Here is an 18523-nt window from a genome sequence, read left to right on the forward strand (position 1 = left end):
TGAGCAACTGAAAATGGAAAAAATGTCAGTGAAAACCCAACTACTGTGACTGCAAGTGAATTTTAAAAAAACCCACAATTTTGCTTATCAAATTATTTTTCACAAGGTACTTTCATTTCCTTCCCCTGAAGCTCCTGTTTTAGAGTAGTAATTCACCAGCTGCTCTAATGTCTATTGCTACCAAAGGGGATGCATAGATACAATCGAACAGCATTTTGCCTTTGGGGGGCCCAATCTGACAGTTTTGCAAACTCCTGGACACGTTTATTAATCACAGCCAAATCAAGTATTTGTGTTGAATTCCAAAGTCAGCTCAGACTCACTCACAGCTGGGAGCTAGGAACTGAATCATGAAGCAAATCCCAGGGGAGCCCCAGCTAAGCAGCCATGTGCTGTACCTCTTGCTTTTACCCACATGACTGAGGGATTTTTGCAGCCTGCATTATCCATCAGGACATTCCAACATAGCCATTCCTACTCCTGCCCTTTCGGGACACAGCAGGGGAACATAGCTCACACAGCTTACTCAGGAGGGATTTGTGCTGCCTGGTGTCATTTTGGGGGGGGGGCATCACTCCAGAGTTAATGGCATTTAATTTTGTTATTTGTACTTGTTAATGCAGCGCTGTGTTTGAACGACACAATGTCATCACCACCAGTAGCAGTGTGCTTGCTCTTGTGAAAAACTTTCTACTGTCCAGGGACACAAACCCTGCGTCTACCCCAGCCTCACATGCAGCTGATGTATCTGCATAACCATACTTGTATTGTTTTCATTATTATTCCTTATGCAGGAAATGCCACAAAGATTTGCTGGCTCCAGAAACTACAGTCTGAGTAGGTGAGGCCTAAAATGATTCAACCCCTTTCCACTGTAGCAGCTCTCACTAACATTCGTTGTTCCAGAAATGTGTTCAGTTTTTTAGTCAACTTTTCTTGTGAGCTGCTTTGAGAATTGTGTGCAGCTGGCTGACTGCAGCTCTCATGCCACAATGGATTTGCCTCTAAGACAACAGGGGTGCAGGATTTCTTTACGGTAAGCAGTAAGCTGCTTTTGACCATCAGATTGTGCAAGTCTCCTTGTGTAGCACCACTGTCTGTTTGCTCAGCCTTTTGTAATAAGGAGAGGCGGTTTTCCACAGCTCTAACCATGCAATTACTATGAAAGCCTCAGATCTTTTGATGCAAAAATGCCTTAATACAGCTAGAGACTTAAACATTTTGGACTTTACGCTTCATGCTGGTGGCAAGACTGGTGTCGTTTATAAGCAAGGGATACAAAGATTCCTGTGTCTGTGCTCCTCATTGCTGATTTTTGTTGGCACCAGAGATGGCCTACCACCATAGTCTCCGTGAGGTCTATACTGAAAACTTCCCATGAGCCTGCAACTCTGCTACAGGAGCTGGCTGCCCTGTTCATGTTTTCCTCTGGTGGAGGTGTGCTCCATCATGCCATTCATGTTATAGGTGCCTAAAGGGAAACCCTAACAAAGTGTTTTTTCTTAGCAAGAGGAGGAGCCAGGTTTAACACTCAGGCTGCTGCAGGTGTCCCAACACCTCTTCTGTAGGGGACTGCAGTAGTGAGAATCCCTCTTTTCCAACCCCTCTATGCTGCTAGGAGAGCTGCTCCTGCCCCTTGCTGGTAAAACCTGACCAGTGCCAATGAGAGGTGTGGATTTTCCAGCATTTTGCTCTTACAAACACAACTTAGTTTACAGAAGAGGTGATTTTTGGCAGCCAACCTTACCTCCCCTAGGAATAATGCCTTCAGCCTGACTGCAGGAGCATAGCTATTAGCCTCTGCCACATAAGGAGGTCACTACTGGGCCCCTGGACACCACTTGCTTCCTTCAAGAAAGCATCTGACTAATGACAGCTCTGAAGTGGGGTAAGTGCCAATCATTTCTGTTTCTGAGCAACACTACAGAAGGAAGTTCAAGTATCACACTGTTAAATAAAATAAAATTCACCATTAACAATACAACCATTCTGCCCTTGATGGAGTTGTTTTTTCCTCTAATTTCTCTTTAAGATAAAGCACTGACATTGCTAGGCCCTGTCCAGCCACTACCACAAAGGTAGTGGGAAATGAAAGGTAGTATCTACCTACCTTACCTACCCTACCCCCTTTTGCTGCATCTTAGAAAAGGGACTGCAGAGGCTTTCTGGGCTGCCAGATGCAGTTTGGGCTGATACTGCTTAGGTTGCTTTTCAGCAGTGCAGCTCACAGGCCCAGAGAGGATGATGTCCCTTAGTATTTACCACATACCAGGAGGATAGTTTTCTTCCTGAAGCCTGACATCCATCCAAGAGGCAGCAAAAAGGCAATGCAGCAGTGCAAGATGAGGAGTTTCAAAAACCAGACACAGCTCGTGGGTTGTAAAGGGTCAAGTTCAGCCCATTAGCAATAGAAGAATCACACTGAGGTTAATGTTTCAAGCAGCCACAAATGGCTTGGGGGTAGTTCACCTATGCAGAAGTTGGTGGCAAGGCCAGGTGTTGGCTTCCACTGGCAGCCTAAGTGGAAGGTCATTTTGCTCACTACAGGGGGAATTTCATATGGGAATTAGATAAACAAGAAAATCATAACATGTTCTAGCTGGATGACCAAAATGGTCAGTAACAATTTACAATATTAATATAACAACCTGTAAAACAACACACAACCAAAGGATTGGAGGTTGTATTGCTTAAAGGAAACAAAAAGCTAGGTGTAAGCTGAAACTCTTTCTAAAAAGACTTTTAAATAGGATTTGCAGTCTCCTGCTAAGCCACTGCTCACCTGCTAGTTGTGTTGATGAGGAAAGCTGAGCAGGAGGCAGAGCTGATGGTGTTGGATAGCAGCAGTGACAGCCCAGCAGCAGTAGTATGATGACAGCACTGGAGAAATCCTTCACTCAGCCACCAGCATCTCTGAAGTCTGTGGGGTCTGACAACCACGTGCATCCAAAGGGATTCCTGTGGCTTACAGGCAACCTTATAAACGGTGAGACCTTTAGCTTAGTATTTGTGAGTGTGAAAAAAAGTAAATTAAAGGTGCAAATGGCTAGAAAACAGGCTAACAGAATTTTACACTTTTTTCACCTGTGGACAGAAAAGAAACAAAGAATGAATGGGATGAGAGCAAACAATGAGAAACAGTTGGCTGTGTGAAGATAGCTCTGCTTATAGCCGAGTGGTAACATGGTCCTCCTGCCCATCTTTCCACTGGTTTATAAACAAGTCACAAGCCTCTCCCCATGAATCAAACACATCCTCTGATGAGTCTATAAGTTTGGAATTAGAGGAACAAATACTGGAAGCACAGTGAAGGGAGCTGGTACAAACCACAGGACACTCCTTGCTCTGTCCTGTAAGTCTTGTGTTCCCACTGTAGCCCACCTCATTGAGGTTAATTTCACTTTTGGAACAATTCTCTTCTTTCTCTTTATCTATCTGAGAATATTTAATGTCTTTCCACATGTAATGGGGCTGAATAATTCCATCTGAAATAGTGTACATGGGTTCTGAGTTTGGTTCAGGTACATGTCCATTCATTTTGGAGAAGAGCAGGCCCAGTCTCTTAAAGGACTCCTTCTTGGAGCTGGAAAGTCTCTGGACTCTGTTTCCATTCCGGACAAAGGAGCGCTTACCAATCCCGTTGCTTTTTGGCTTCTCCCCCACCATATCAATCCCAGACATGGTTTTAATCAGAGCAGATACATTGAAGTCCTTTTTTTTGTTGGCTACATTGAAAGACACACTCTTGGCTTTGGATTTTTCCCCAGCACCATCCTCATTTGCTTCATCCTTTTGGGAGACTTCTGTACTGCTGGTAGAGTAACTTCTCCTCTGGGGCTTCCTATTTCCTAAGAGGTCAAGAACTTCATAGCGAAAACTTGAGATGTCCTGCTTTAATTCCTAGGGCAAGAAGAGAGATGAGTTGCAGTCAGCAGCTTTATCTGTGACATGAAAGAAGGATCACATTCCCTTGGGAGAGCTGTTCAGTTATAAAAATGCCTGACACCAGAGTGCACATACAAGAATGCCACACATCATTATGCAGTGACACATCAAAAAATGTATTGATGATCATGAGAACTGAAGACCTCACACAATCTTTGTCTCTAAAGGCTATGGGAGCAGCCCTCTTTGCCCATCCTGCCCTATCCCCCCCCCCAAAAAAAAAGTCAAATAAGACAGGTAAAGGAGAGGAGAAACTGTGGTGATTTAGCAATATGTCAAGAATCCTGTTTAGGTTAGAACCCCAGCTTCAACTTTGTCAGTAAACATTCTTTGTATGCATGAACCTAGACTCATTCTTTGGCTCTGAGTCAGGATTGGGGATGTTGACTCAGATACTTCATTCCTATCATTTTTCAACACTTTTGTCTATAATATTGTATACTAAAATCTGAAAGCTGATCATGAGAAGACACTCAGCCAATAATGTCCTCTGCTCCATAAACCCTCACATGCACTCATACGTAGTCTCAGCTCCAGTAAGAGTCCTGTTTCCACTGTAGGTTACGAATAACCTTAAGTTAGTGTGAAATCTGCAAATGGCTACTTTTATAATAAATTATTATTAAGGAATAATAAGTTACCTTGAAGTTTTCTTCAGTTAAACCTTCATTGGTTTTGGAAGTTCTTATCATTGCTGCGACGTATCTTTTCACAAGATTCCTTATCACTTCCTGGAAGAGGAAAGAACATGAGGGATTCAGCTGCTGATCAAACTGTTCTGAGTGCTTTTCACTGAGTTCTTACCAGCAGTGGCTGTCCTGAGTCTGCTGTCTGAAAAGATCAGTTACTCTTAGAACCAGAACAGTTTCTTTTAAACAGAAAAAAAACTTTGGAAAGGGCTCTATAGCTCCCATCTTGAATGCTCCCTTGTTATAACTGCAGCAAGAAGGTGTTTTGTTTTGTATGTGTGAGAGTTGTGGAGAAAAGCTTCTTGATGTTCTTAAACATCCCCAAGCAATTGCTTCCACTGCCAGCATTTCAGATTACCGATCTCATGTATATGCTGCATATCCACACCTTGAGTACTGTGTCCAGTTCTGGGCTCCTCAGTTTAAGAAGGACATTGAGATTCTTGAACGTGTCCAGAGGAGGGCAATGAGGCTGGTGAGAGGTCTCGAGCACAAGCACTGTGAGGAGAGGTTGAGGGAGCTGGGGTTGTTTAGTATGGAGGGAGCTGGGGTTGTTTAGTATGGAGAAGAGGAGGCTCAGGGGAGATCATACTGCTCTCTACAATTACCTGAAAGGATGTTGTAGCCAGGTGGGGGTTGGTCTCTTCTCCCAGGCAACCAGCAACAGAACAAGAGGACACAGTCTCAAGCTGTGCCAGGGGAAGTTTAGGCTCAAGGTAAGGAGAAAGTTCTTCACAGAAAGAGTAATTGGCCAGTGGAATCGGCTGCCCAGGGAGGTGGTGGAGTCACACTCCCGGGAGGTTTCAAAACACAGATGTGGCACTTGGAGCCATGGTTTAGTTATCAGGAGGTGTTAGGTAATAGGATGGAATTGATGATCTCTGAAGTATTTTCCAACCTGGTTGATTCTGTGATATCCTGATAGGCCAAACTTGCCATGTTGAGTGTTTGAAAGCCATGAAGGGTATGCTGATAATAAAGTCTGAAGAACAGCTGAGATCCCATGGAGCAATGCACATTCATGTTAAACCACACCTGCCAGCTACCTGGGCAGGTTAAAAACTCCTTTCAAGGCTGCTGCAGTGCCTGTGGACAGTGCTGGAAGGACTGAAGCACCACCCCAGTGCCTGTGTTGTCACTGTGTTACCTGGGCTCTTTGTTAATGGTACAGTTTTTGGTAAGATGAGATCCACTTCACTCTGTGTTCATGTACCTCCTTGCTGGCTTTACCCAAACTGGTATTTGAGCTTGTATGTTTATCTGTGCTAGCCAGCATAGGCAGAGGCTAATCTCTCTGTACAGAAAGGATACTCCAAACCTTCCCTTCACTTCCCCCATTTCATTAAGAGGGATAACAAGTCTGAGCCACACCAAGCATGAAGATGGACTGTGCACCACGGTTCTACTGAGAGATTTTTTAGGAGATCCAAATATTGATACTGGTAAGCTGTGCTGTGAAGTCAGAAAGTACTAACTGTCTGTTGTCAAAAGTGACTAATTACATTAAACATCAATTTCAGATGAAAACAGTCTTCAAAAAGGAGAAGACAAATCACTAATGGCTTTTGACAGTATAGACTACCCTGCCACCTAACATCCTGGAGAAGGTTTTTCCTTCCAGCATGCTGGCATAAAAAAACCTCACATGGAATTCAAGGTATTGAAGCTGATGTTTTTAGCAGTTTCATCCTTTTGTGGGTTAACTTCAATGAGCTCCTGTTAACAGGCAGACTGAGAATAAACAAACAACTGTAGCAAAGAAACCAGTCCTCCTCCCTGAGCCATCCAAAACAAAAGAAAATCCCAACCATTGGTTGAGTTAGGAATACTTTAAAAAGAGCAGGAGAGGACCAATTTGAGAGCATGTAAAACGCTGCAGAAACTATTTTGATCAGGATGGTGTGATAGCCTGGTGCCTCTGATGGCAATGGCGCTGTCACTTCTGACTTCAGCAGCCAGACTGATAGCTGGCAAGTTCTCCACTACTTCAGAGGGGTTGAAAAGGTAGAGTGATTTACTGAGCCAGCCTACCTCTAGTGAGGAGATGCTTAATCCATGATAAGCAAAATCCTCTTAGAGAACCTTATCCAAATACATTCTAGAAGCAAGCAAGAATGTAGGTATTAGAAAATGAGCAGGAAGAAGAAACAGCAAGGAAAAACCTTGTGCTCAAGAGTTTACCTGGTAATGTTGATTCTGAATCAGGTTGTCAGCATGCCGTTCCTGGAAAGAGAAAGGCACAGGGATGTTACCTGTGTAGTCTTCTCATTGGAGCTCCTGACAGCTCTTAGCAAGTTATGATCCAGCAATCTTCTACCTCATTGCAGAGCAGTGGCCCTCATGATCCCAAACATACACAAGCACCCTCAAAAAATGAAGTATGAAACCATGCAGCTCCTTACTGTGAATGTTTTGAGGTTTTCATGCCTCTTCTGTTCATTGTAAGAGCTGTTACCAGGGCACAGCTGATTGTGAATCCACTTGCAAAGGTACCAGACTGACTTGGGACTGGGAACAATATTAAAAGGAGGGGGCAGAGTGGCACCTTCATCAAAGTAACTCATCCAGAGCTTTGTCCGTGCAAACTTCCATTCGATATCTGCATGGTCCTGTAAGAGAAGGAAAGAGTATCAAGAGCTTCAGGCAGGCTTTCCTGGACCAAATGTCCACAGCATAGGAGGTGTCATGAACAATAAAGCAGTTCTCCAGTTGTAGGCAAAGCCGAATCACTTCTTCCATCTCCCTCACTGGGGTGTACTTAAAAAGAAAACATCAGTGTGAAATGTAGTTAGAGTAAAAATACCAGCCACTGAGAAATGAGATGACAGCAACGTTCAGCAAAAAAAAATTTCCCATGTTAAAGCCCAGCTTTGTCCTTTAGAGGCTGTGCTTATTAATTCACCAATACAAGAAGCAAGAAAACACATTTTCTTGCTTTGCTTTTTGCTAGCACTTTTATTACCATTGTTTCTCATGTCCAAATCCAATGAATTCTCACATTCTTCCCTGAAAAAAGATCTTTCATAGTGGTTTTTGATTTGTCGGGGTTTTATAGCATCCATTAATTCAGCTCTTATAAGGAAGTGACACACTTTATGGGTGCTGTATTTTAAATCTTGCCTCTGCATTATCTTTAAGCCAAAGAGAAGACATTTCACTGTTTGGGTTTTGGGAGGCTTTGTTTTCATTTGTGTTATCACCATGCCAGCTTGCTGTGCTCTCCTATTTTTCATCCCAACAAAGCAAAGGTAGGAAGCTAATAACAACATCATTTTACAGCTGCACAGGTAGGCACACAGTCCATACAGCCACCAGGAAAGGGTTGCTATGCAAGACATAGACCTTACAGACTGCAAAATGATCCCCACATCAAGATATTTACAGTCTGGTTCATGGAGTCAAGAGACTCTTCTGTCCACTAACAAACTCCATACTCAAGAGATAGCTACCTACAGCCTGGATTCAGAGAGATACTGCAGCTACTCCAAATTCATGCTGTTTTGTGCTAGTCTTCAAGTTTAAAAATGCCCCTGTTTTGTATGTTCTGCAGAAATCCCAACATTAGACAGAAAAGAAAGGAAACAGAATCAGAGAGTTATTTAGCCTGGAAAGGACCTTTAAGATCATCAAGTCCAACCATTAACCCAACACCCAAGCCTGCTGCTAAACCATGTCACTCAGCACCACATCTACATGGTGCAGAGTCCTTCAACTGGGAAGGAATAATAAACTGCACCAGTACAGGTTAGGAGGTGATCTGCTAGAGAACAGCCCTGTGGAGAAGGACCTGAGAGTCCTGGTGGATATCGAGTTATCCATGGGTCAGTAATGTGCCCTTGTAGCCAAGAAGGCAAGTGGGATCCTGGGGTGCATTAGGAGGAGTGTGTCCAGCAGATCGAGGGAGGTTTTCCTTCTCCTCTACTCTGCCCTGGTGAGACCTCACCTGGAATATTGCATCCAGTTTTGGGCTCCCCGGATCAAGAGGGACAGGGATCTGCTGGAGGGAGTCCAACGGGGAACTACCAGGATGATTAAGGGACTGGAGCACTGCCTTATGAGGAGAGGCTGAGAGCCCTGGGGCTTTTTAGTCTGGAGAAGAGAAGACTGAGAGAGGATTTAAGAAATGTTTATAAATATCTGAGGGCTGGGTGTCAAGAGGCAGGGGACAGGCTCTGCTCAGCTGCACCCTGGGATAAGACAAGGGACAATGGATATAAACTAGGGCACAGGAAGTTCCACCTCAACATGAGGAGGAACTTCACTGTGAGGGTCACAGAGCACTGGAACACACTTCCCAGAGTGGTTGTGGAGTCTCCTTCTATGGAGACTTTCAAGACCCATCTGGATGCATTCCTGTGTGACCTGTGCTAGATTCTATGGTCTTGCTCTGGCAGGGGAGTTGGACTTGATCTCCAGAGGTCCCTTCCAACCCCTAACATCCTGTGATGTCCAAATGAAACCTCCCCTGGCACAATTTGAGGCTATTTCCTCTTGTCCTGTCACTTGTTACGTGGGAGAAAAGACCAGCCCCCTTTCAGGACGTTGCAGAGCAACAGCTCTTCCCCTCACCTTCCTTTTCTCCAGGCTGAACAACCCCAGTTCCCTCAGATGCTCCTCAGATGACTTTTCTCTAGACCTCTCAATAATTTGAACACAGTGCTGAACACAGCTGACAATCAACAGCACACTGCATTTAAACAGTAAATGTGTGTTGTTGTCTGTGCAGAGTGCAGTGCTAAGCTGGCGCTGTGACATTTCAGCTATTCAGCACTTGTGTTAACAGTATTGACATGGGATTAAAGCAAAGCTGTGAGGATCCAGGCTAAGTAACAGCACAAGGAAGGAGAAAAGGACAATGCAGGATTTTTAGTTTCTGAGAAGATCTCAGCCATGTTGGAACAAGTGAAGGATGCTGGGCTGCAGCTCTCAGAAACAAGCTCTCAGAAACTGAAGTGTAGGACAGGGAGTTCAATAAAATATAGATGAACATCATGCCCAAAATATTACTACACTGGCTTTCTGGCTATGCTCCAGTGCTCTGACATGGGTAAAATATGCTCACACTCTGACAGTGAGGTGCAGCTGAACTCCATTTTAGTAGTGTACTCCAATTATGTGCAGCTCTCCATTTAAAATGACTGCCTCATCAGCCCAGAACACCACTATCCCTGACCAGCTTACAGAAAGGGCTATGTTCAGGCCATAGGTAGACTCATAAAAGCAGCCTGCCATGCCACTTTTTACCTCATATTATCCAACTCTGTAAGCAAGGGAAATTGCACCCTCACCATGGAGCATTTAGAAGCTGATGGTGGTGGAAATGGAAGTTCTGGGTAGTAAAAAATGCAGTTTGCAGCAGCTGAAATAATTGCCACCAAAAAAAAAAATAACCCAACCCAAATCCTACTCTTTTTTGTCATTTGCCTCTACCTGCAGGCTGCAGCAAGCTCAGCAGAGCAGGACATGCTGGTGTCATAGAGCTGCTGTCCCTCCTACCCAGCCTCTGGGTTAGGGCTCTGAGCTCCAAGCCAGCCCCACAGGACAACTCCTGTTTAGAGTTAAAGGCAGAGCTGTCCCTGCCTCCTCCAGAAGCAATCCCTGCCCAATCATGCCCATCCTTCTATCTGAATATTTCCTTGTTGGGGAGCTTCAGTTGAAACAATCTTCAGAAGAATGATCAGGAGCACAGGCCAGATGAGCCAAGGGGCTGCTGGAGAGGCTGAGCTCCCTGTGGGGGAAGTGGGAGGTGGCAGAGAAGGGGCCTAAGCTACAGCTTTTTGTGCTCCACCTGGGATTGTTCAGCCTGGAAAAGAGAAGGCCCCAGAGACACTTTGTTGTGGCCTTTCAGTCTTAAAGGGGCCTGTAAGAAAGATGAGGACAATCTTTTTAGCAGGATTTGTTGCAACAGGACAAGGGGTGGTGGTTTTAAACTAAGAGGGAGATTTAGAATAGGTACAAGGAGGATATTTTTCACACTGAGAGTGGTGAACAATGGCCCAGGTTGCCAAAAGAGGTGGTAGATCCCCTGTGCCATTGCAGGTCAGGTTGTGTGGGGCTCTGAACAACCTGCTGTCCTGCAGATGTCCCAGCTGACTGCGGGAGGGTTGGGCTGGATGAGCTTTACAGCTCACTTCCAACGCAGGCCGTTCTGTGATTCTACAACATGCTCACTGCCAGGGAAAACTCAGTGATGGCTACATCTTGAAAGGCTGCAGACAGGAGGTGTATTGCTGGTTCAGGCATCTAAAGCAGTTTATAGGGGAACAGCTGCAGGAGACCAGCACTGAGTCATTCAGGCCTGCTGTGAGTGAGCATTTCTCAGGGTGTGCAGGAGCTACAGACACCTAGCAGCACTGATAGCACTGTCTGGGGCTGTACAGAAGTAAGTGTAAGCGTCATTTTGGGGATTCAGGAGGGAGCAGGTAGTTTGGAGAAGGTTATATATCTACCCTTCCCTTCTACAAAGGTCTAGTGTCAGTGGTGGGATGGGCTCAGATGTGGTATTTTAGCAGCAGTTTCCTTCAGCATATTATAAAAAGGGCATGTCCTGGGCAGAGGTGACCTAGCAGCAGATGCTGGAGGCTGTTTGCAAAGGCAGGCAAAGCAAAGGTGTAGCTTGGGGATTGCAAATCAGTTTCCAGGAAAGGACAAAGGAAAAGGGCTAAAAGCATTTTTCTGCATAGAATGTTTTCTTTCTGTTCTTTTAAAAATAGATGACATGGCCTTGACTAGGGGCTGAGAAGGCAGGTGCAGAGCAGCATGGGGAACTTAGGAGGTTCTCATTGAGGAAGTTTTGTGATTGGTTTGAATGAATGCCTGTTGATCTAAATGTGTCTGCCTTCAGCCCAGCTGTATTTCTTCCTGTGCAGTCTCACCCAACAAGCACAATGTAACCTCTGTACAAAGCTCCAAGTGTCTTCTTCTCTCTTTGCTGCTGCTGTCAGTTCTCCAGGGTTTACAAGCCCAGCCTGTTTCAATTATTCACCTTGATCTTTTGAGAACCTCAGCAAATCAGATCAGAGCTCCTGGCAGCAATTTTGTGTTGGAAATACATAGCAAATAGACATTTCCATTTTACTGAGAACACCTTTGTATGCTAGGAAACCACCATTTTCTTGGTTACAGCTCTTCAGTGCTATAAGCAGTGAAATCCACACACAAAGCAACAGCCTTCCTAACGCCCCTCTTGGTACCATCCCCCAGCAGCCACTCGATACCCAACTCAAACCTGAAGCATTCATAAGTTACAGCCAGTCCCTCAGTCTTTGCACTGGCTGTGAATGTGGCCCAATTGACACCAGACATGCTCCAGGTTTTTGGTGCATCTTCCAGTGACTGCAGGCCACTGAGCAAGACTGATACTTTTGAGAGCTGCCCAAGTTCAAAGCTGCTTTGCACCAAAGCTGTTGCAAAGACTGCATGTGGGGGAACACTCAAATACCAACACAGTGAGAGTCCAGCCTGAGGGTCCTGTCCTTGCTCAGCCTGAGCCTTGTCATCACACCCTCCACAAAGCTACACATCAATGGACAAGCCCAAACCTCCTGCTGGAAGGTTCTGTTCTTCACTAACGCTGATTTACAGACATGAGTCACAGGAGGTGGCATCCTGAAGCCCATTCTCAAGGACAGCCGGCATGGACATAACCATGAGAGGTTCAGTAGAAGTGGGTTTCCTAAGAGAGAGGACAGGAGGAAGCATGGGTGCTCTGCCCTCGAGGGAGAGTGCTGGCAGAGGACATCAAGGAGAGGTCAACTGCACTCTGACATGGCAAGCAGCCTCAAGCAGAGCAGCTGTGCAGTGAGGACAGAATCCTCACAGAGCTGTGATGTATTACACAATGTTCTTAGATAACTTTTTGGTAACATTTATAATAAACTAAAGAAACACATCCACTCTTTGCAAGTGTGACCTTGTTGCTTTAAGAATTTAAATCCCAGTTTCGATTTCACTGTCTTTGAGCTTCTGTTGCTCTTGCCCTTGTTCTTGTCACCATTTCCTTTCAAGCACTGCTTATCATTTCAGCTATAAAACACTCTACTTAAGAGGGCCAAGCCCTCAAGCTCAAGGAACACACAGACTCAAAGAAACCAGTTCTTGCTTCTCTGTTAGAAAAAAATCACCCTGTATCACTTACTGCCACAATGCAAACGTGTCATACTGGCCACATAATCCTCTTGAAAATCTCTGTCATTGGAAGTGAGAATTAATCTCCTGTAAAGATTTCCCTATAGGGTTGCTGAAGCCATCTTACTGTAGCAGTTGTGAGATTTTTCCTAATTCAGTCAAAGTGATGTATTCACAGATGTGCCAGATTTTAAATAATTACCTGCTACACTAATTATCCAGAATAATTCAAGCATTAATCTCCATCTTTATCTCTGTGTAGAAAAAAACTGTTGTTTACGTTCTGTGAAATGTTATCCATAAAGATTTCCATAACCATCTCCTTGCTGGGCCATGTGGTTTAGATCATATTTTGCCAAGTAACAGCCACCTTCTCAGCTGGTGATGACCCAGGCAGCAGACCCCGGCAAGGGCAGGCTGTTCCATTTCTCTGTATTAGATGGCTACCACTGCCACAGCTTCTTGGTTCCTCAACCTCTTCTATGTGTTCAGTATTTCAGCTCCACTATGGCTAGAAAGCTGATAGAGAAAAATGCTGTAACCTTTAGCATGCAAGAGCTGAAGCACAGGATTGTCCTGTGAGGCCCCTGCAGCACATCAGGACAGGGGAGCCTCATCTCATGTCTCTTGAATTAGCATCCCTCGAAGTACCAGTATCAGCTCAGGGCTGATGGGCTGAAAAGGGGTATAGCAACTGCCTGCACTCTGCTGTTGCACACTGTGGCTAGGCTCCTGTAGAGCCATGGTACAAAAACGCAGCTATGAAACAACAGCAGCCAGCCAGGCATTCTTGAGATCCTTGCCACTGAAAACAATCACAAGAGAATCTGTCACTGAAGCTCAGCTATGCTGCACAGAGGCACACAAGGTGCCCCTTCAAGACTTGTACATTCCTGGGATGCAAATCCTCTCTGCACCCATTTGGGATGAATAACATAAAAGGCCATCTCATGTCTTTCTAGCTGGCATGAAAAGGGCTGCAAGTGCCTTTCCTGGGGTTTATTATACAACAGTCAGTGGGCTAAGATGGAAATCAGGCTGCTTCCTGTCAGTGGCAGCTAGAGATGGCTGTGACAATGCCCTCAGGACCAGGCTATCATGGCTGGATACCTTGGAAAGAAGCACAGGAAGCTCTTCCCCTGTGCCAGGAATGCTGGCAAAACCTGGCATTGATATCTGCATCAGGAGTAGCAGGACTGCTGCCTGCTGCTGTCCCAGGAGGTACCAGCAGCAACCCCACAATATTAGGAAGTACCCAAGCTATAGTATCTTCCTCTAGGAAGGAAGGAGATGCAGATTCACCTTTAAAAGGTTCTAGCTGACATACCTTATTTGCAACCTACTGCATAAAGCAGGGCTCATTGCCCAAGAGGCACATGAACTTCAAAAGTGCTTTTCTGCTGTGTAATTAGCTGTGCTAGAAGCCATTAAACTTTATTTATTATATTTCTATCTCACGTGCCTCTTTATTGCTCTTTGCTAAACCCAGAATAGGAAACAGCACAGAAAATACATCAGCAATGGCTTCCAATCAGACTAGCACCAGAAATACACCCTTGCATGTCCTGAACAGAAAGCACTGCAGAAGAAAGTTAATCTTTGCAGAAGCCGGCAGAGACAACTCCTGTGCAGCTTCAAAGTGGTTAATTTTGTAATACGTGTTGGGGAGACTGGTAATAACATCAGCAGAGCTTGAGGGTTTAATGACAAGCTCAGAGAAGCAAGCAGCAAAAATCCAGGCAGGCTGTTTGACGTAAATGCTGCATATTTTTCGAAGAAAAAATACGTCACAAAGAAAAAAAATAAAAAGTCTGAGAAAAATCAGAGCCCTACAAAGGCAATTAATGCAGAGGTAATTCAGCTGCAGTGGACAACAAATTACTTCCCTTTCAAAGCTGGGGATGAAAAACTGAAGGATAAGAACTTAATAGGATCAAATCTCAGAAATAATACAAGAAAAATTACTAAACCAGGACAACTTAGCATTAGATAAAGCAATTAGAACAGTTAGAGAATGAAACCACCAGAGAGGAGATCAAAGTACTGGCTAGCACAAAACCCACACACTGCACTGAGTAAAGCAAGAGGAGTCTTGACCAGCAACCAGAGACCAGCAACCAGACCTTCACACCAGGGAAGCTGCAGTGGCCACATGCCAACCACACACAGCTTTGAAGAGGAGCCTGTGGTGATTCCCTTGGGAGAACAAGCCAAGGGCAGACACAAAGCAGCAAATACAAAGTGAAGGAGTGCCCAGATGGGAGGAAAACATGCCTGAGAGCTGCAGAGCAAACCCCAGGCACCAGCACATAACGCAGGCAAACACTGGGTGGGAAGGGAGAGCTGCTCCTCAGCAGCAGCTCATCTGGGGATGTGGGGATGCTTTTGGGCTCCAGCAGAGAAATAGATGCGCATGAAGCGCAGACATGTCCTGAAGAAATACTCATAAATAAATATCAGCACTGAGATATAAGAAAATAGAGTTTTTCCAGGATGCAGGTAAAGACTTGATTCCAGAAAAGGGCTATTCTTATCTGGTAAAAAGCAGCAAAGCCCTCAGGTGAGGAAATCAGAGCACAAGGGAGAACTCCCCCAAAATCTCATTTCTACAGAGCAGACATTTCAGATGTCATGAGTGGGACTGCAAACCTTGAAAACCTGAAAGCTGGATGAAGATCCCAGCCATGACAGAGCCCACAAAAGAACACACTGTTAACAGAGAAGTTAAGAAAAGTGTCCAAGGCCCATCACTTCAAATGGATCACAGGAATGCCCAGTTCAGTGTCAACAAGACCTAGAACACAGTGACTCTTTTCTAACAAGATGGACAGAGGACTATCTTTGGAGTGTGGCCAGAGGCTTGGGAATCATGGAAATGGAGTAGGTCACTGGCTGCAATGAAGGCAAAAATCACAAAGGTCCAGCAAAGAGCATCCATACTGGGAGTGGGCTGCTTTTCCCAGCTCTGGAGAAACAGTTTGTACTTGGGAAATGCTTGGTTGTTTGTATCTTCCATGTGCAGAATATATTCAACAATGACAACTCTTACTGCAGCTTGTGGTGAACTCCATTCCACACTGCAGTTGGGTTATCTACAGATCAATTAGCTTTCATCTTCCAGTGTACTGGGTGAAAACAATGATAACAAATGAGAAGAGTGGGGAATATTCTACTGGAGAAAATACAGGGAACTGTGGATTGTTCTGGGTTTAGTGCAGTTAAATTATCTAAGCTGACACTTTTTTTTATTTCCCCTCCAGTCACACTCCAAAGTTCAGTTTTTATTTTAATAGTCAAATAAATCAGAGCAGTAGGAAGGTCATGCAGACAAGTAGTTCTCTAAAAAGCCTCAGCAGGAAGAAACAACAAGAAAGCTATCACTGAGGCTTTGTTCTTCCTGCCATCCATTCTCTCTCCTTTATCATCACCTGATAAGAGCCTCTTTTCATGCTGAAAGTCAGAAAGATAAGGTGCATCTCTGCAGATAATGTTAACTAACTCCAGCCAGGTCAAAATTAAGTGATACAGACATGCCTGCAAAGAAATGGTGAGCTGAGAAAGGATGGTTAAGCCCCCAGTGCTTGAGTGTCGATGACTGCTAGTACTACAGCAGAAAAAAGAACTTTGCCTCATTACTACTTGTACTATTTCCAGAAAAAAAATCTTTGATCTTTTTCTGCATAGCTGGTCAGCCTGGGATTTGACTCTTCCAAGGAAGAAGAAATGCCTGGAAATTTATTGCTGGACTGTTGGGAGCCAGATAAAAAGGAGAATCAGGTAATCCTCTGTACCCTTTTATTCCTCCTTTTTTTGTCTCCTCAAGGGAAATTAGTCCACAAAGGAGAAAAAGAAAAAGCCAAAGAAAAAAAAAAAAAAAAAAAAAAGCCAAACCAAACCAGTTTGGAGCCACATGTGAATTTCAGATGCCAGGACCCGGTCTGTGCCATTATGAGGATGTGATTTCAGCTGGGAAAGTGTCATGTCAGGTGTGACAAAGGTATTTAAAGGTCTAACAGTTTATTTATCGTGTTATTCAGAGCTACTTGGAACTTTTAGATCTGAGCTCTGATTAGGAATCCTCTCAAAGCACATTTGATGGTCTTTACCACAGATTCCTATGCTATAAAAATGTTTACCAGACTATTCAGTCACAGCAGAGCACTAACAAAGCAAATTCATCACTGGTCTGACCCTGAGAGCTGGTTTCATGTGTTGCTGGAATTTCCCTGAAATGAGGATCTGAGCTTCACTATCTCCTTCAGCTTTACAACCTTTTTATTCACACACACATACACAGTCCTTCTATTCCTTCCTCAAGAAACCAAAAATAAATTATCATTCCCAAGCTTCCACAGTCAAGCAAGGAAACCATCTACAGTTATTCAGGTACCAAATGCTTTCGTATTTTGCTCTTTTAAGACTGGTCATAAACTGCTTTTCCTTAGTAAAGGTGTGAAGCTGAGCTGTGTCTTCTATTGACCTTGTGAAGGTCATATCACCAGTGGGAGAATCAGGTGCCCATCACCTCTGGAAGTCAGCCTGCTTACATAGTCACTGAAATGCAGTGTGTCAGCTTAGCTGCCAAAACCTGAAAAACTGCTGAAAAATGAAGAATCCTAAACATTCCCCTCATTTAAATATATCCTTGAGCCAAAAGAAAGGGAAGCATTATAAATGTATGAGATCACTTGGGCTTAAGTGAATCTCGAGCTGTGCTGACAGCACTGACTTGGGAGATGAAGCCTCTCTTTTTTTCCCTAGATCCTGAAAGCAGGGTCTGCAGCAGAGGGGCTGCAGGGGAGCCACAGCATCCAGGTTAATAGATATCCTCCTGTTTAGTTGGATGGAGTTGTATGTATCCTGTTTCACCTGTGTCATCAGCACCAACTTATTTGCTAGACTGCAGCATGGTGAAAAGCAGATCTGTGAAGTTCTGGCATCTAAAAAGTCACGTTTCAGAGGATTCTTAATATAGCTGTTCCCATTGCTCAGTACTAGGGGAAAGCTCTTCCCAAATAAATTGGGTTTTTTGGTTTTGGCTGCTTTTTCTTTGGGCATATTGTTGCTTTATCTTCCACTTTTCCTCTTCTGCCTTTTTAACCAAAGTCCCCTCAATGCAGAAGCACAAGCTAATGCTAATTGAGCTTGTCAGGCCTAAATGAAAGATGGAATAATGCAAGGGGCTGCAACCTATGTGGATCCATCTGGAATCTTCAACTTCTATCATGTAGCAGGAGCAAACCTTGCTGTGCTGCTTTGCACATAACGGGCAGAGAATTATTGACCTGTCATGTCAGGCACTGGTGTGTTAACTACACCAAGAAAACAGAACCCACCCAAATAAATGCAAATTCCCTGCAATGTTTTAAATCAGCCAGGGCTCATCCACAGATTGTAGCTTATCTTGGATATTTTTACTTAAATCATAGAACGGCTTAGTTTGAAAGGGACCTCAGAGATCAATGTAATGCTTCTGCTCCTCTGAATAAGCCCTGGAGTGGTTTGGCCAAGGTGGCAGTACACAGGGGCAGAGAAGTATCTGGGTTTTCAAAGATTAAAAGCAACAGAAAGGATTAACCTTCTGATCCTATTGACAATCCTGGTATGAGCAAGGGGTTGCAGCATTGGGCCCTGGGATGGAGAACTAGCTTTGTTTAGTCTAACAGAAGGAAGATACAGCACGTGAAGTCAGAGCACATCGAGTGCTTCCATTTAGAGACTCTGCAAACACCAGATGAGTATTAACAACTTGATTCAAGTCC

The 18523-nt window shown here is 44.4% G+C and overlaps 1 protein-coding gene across 1 annotated transcript in view; it reads right to left on the reverse strand.

The window, feature by feature from the left end:
- Window positions 1-3165: 3165 nt before the first annotated feature.
- The window catches only part of TRPC5 (transient receptor potential cation channel subfamily C member 5), a 71957-nt gene continuing 56599 nt past the window's right edge, over window positions 3166-18523 (reverse strand). Inside the window, exons 7-10 of the mRNA XM_054388436.1 lie at window positions 7037-7243; window positions 6816-6857; window positions 4587-4676; window positions 3166-3900 (exon numbers count right to left, since the gene is read on the reverse strand). Coding sequence (XP_054244411.1) covers window positions 3166-3900; window positions 4587-4676; window positions 6816-6857; window positions 7037-7243 — 1074 coding nt within the window. The remainder of the gene's footprint in view (window positions 3901-4586; window positions 4677-6815; window positions 6858-7036; window positions 7244-18523) is intronic.

This window comes from Indicator indicator, chromosome 17, assembly GCF_027791375.1.
Source record: "Indicator indicator isolate 239-I01 chromosome 17, UM_Iind_1.1, whole genome shotgun sequence".
In the NCBI taxonomy this organism is placed as follows: domain Eukaryota; kingdom Metazoa; phylum Chordata; class Aves; order Piciformes; family Indicatoridae; genus Indicator; species Indicator indicator.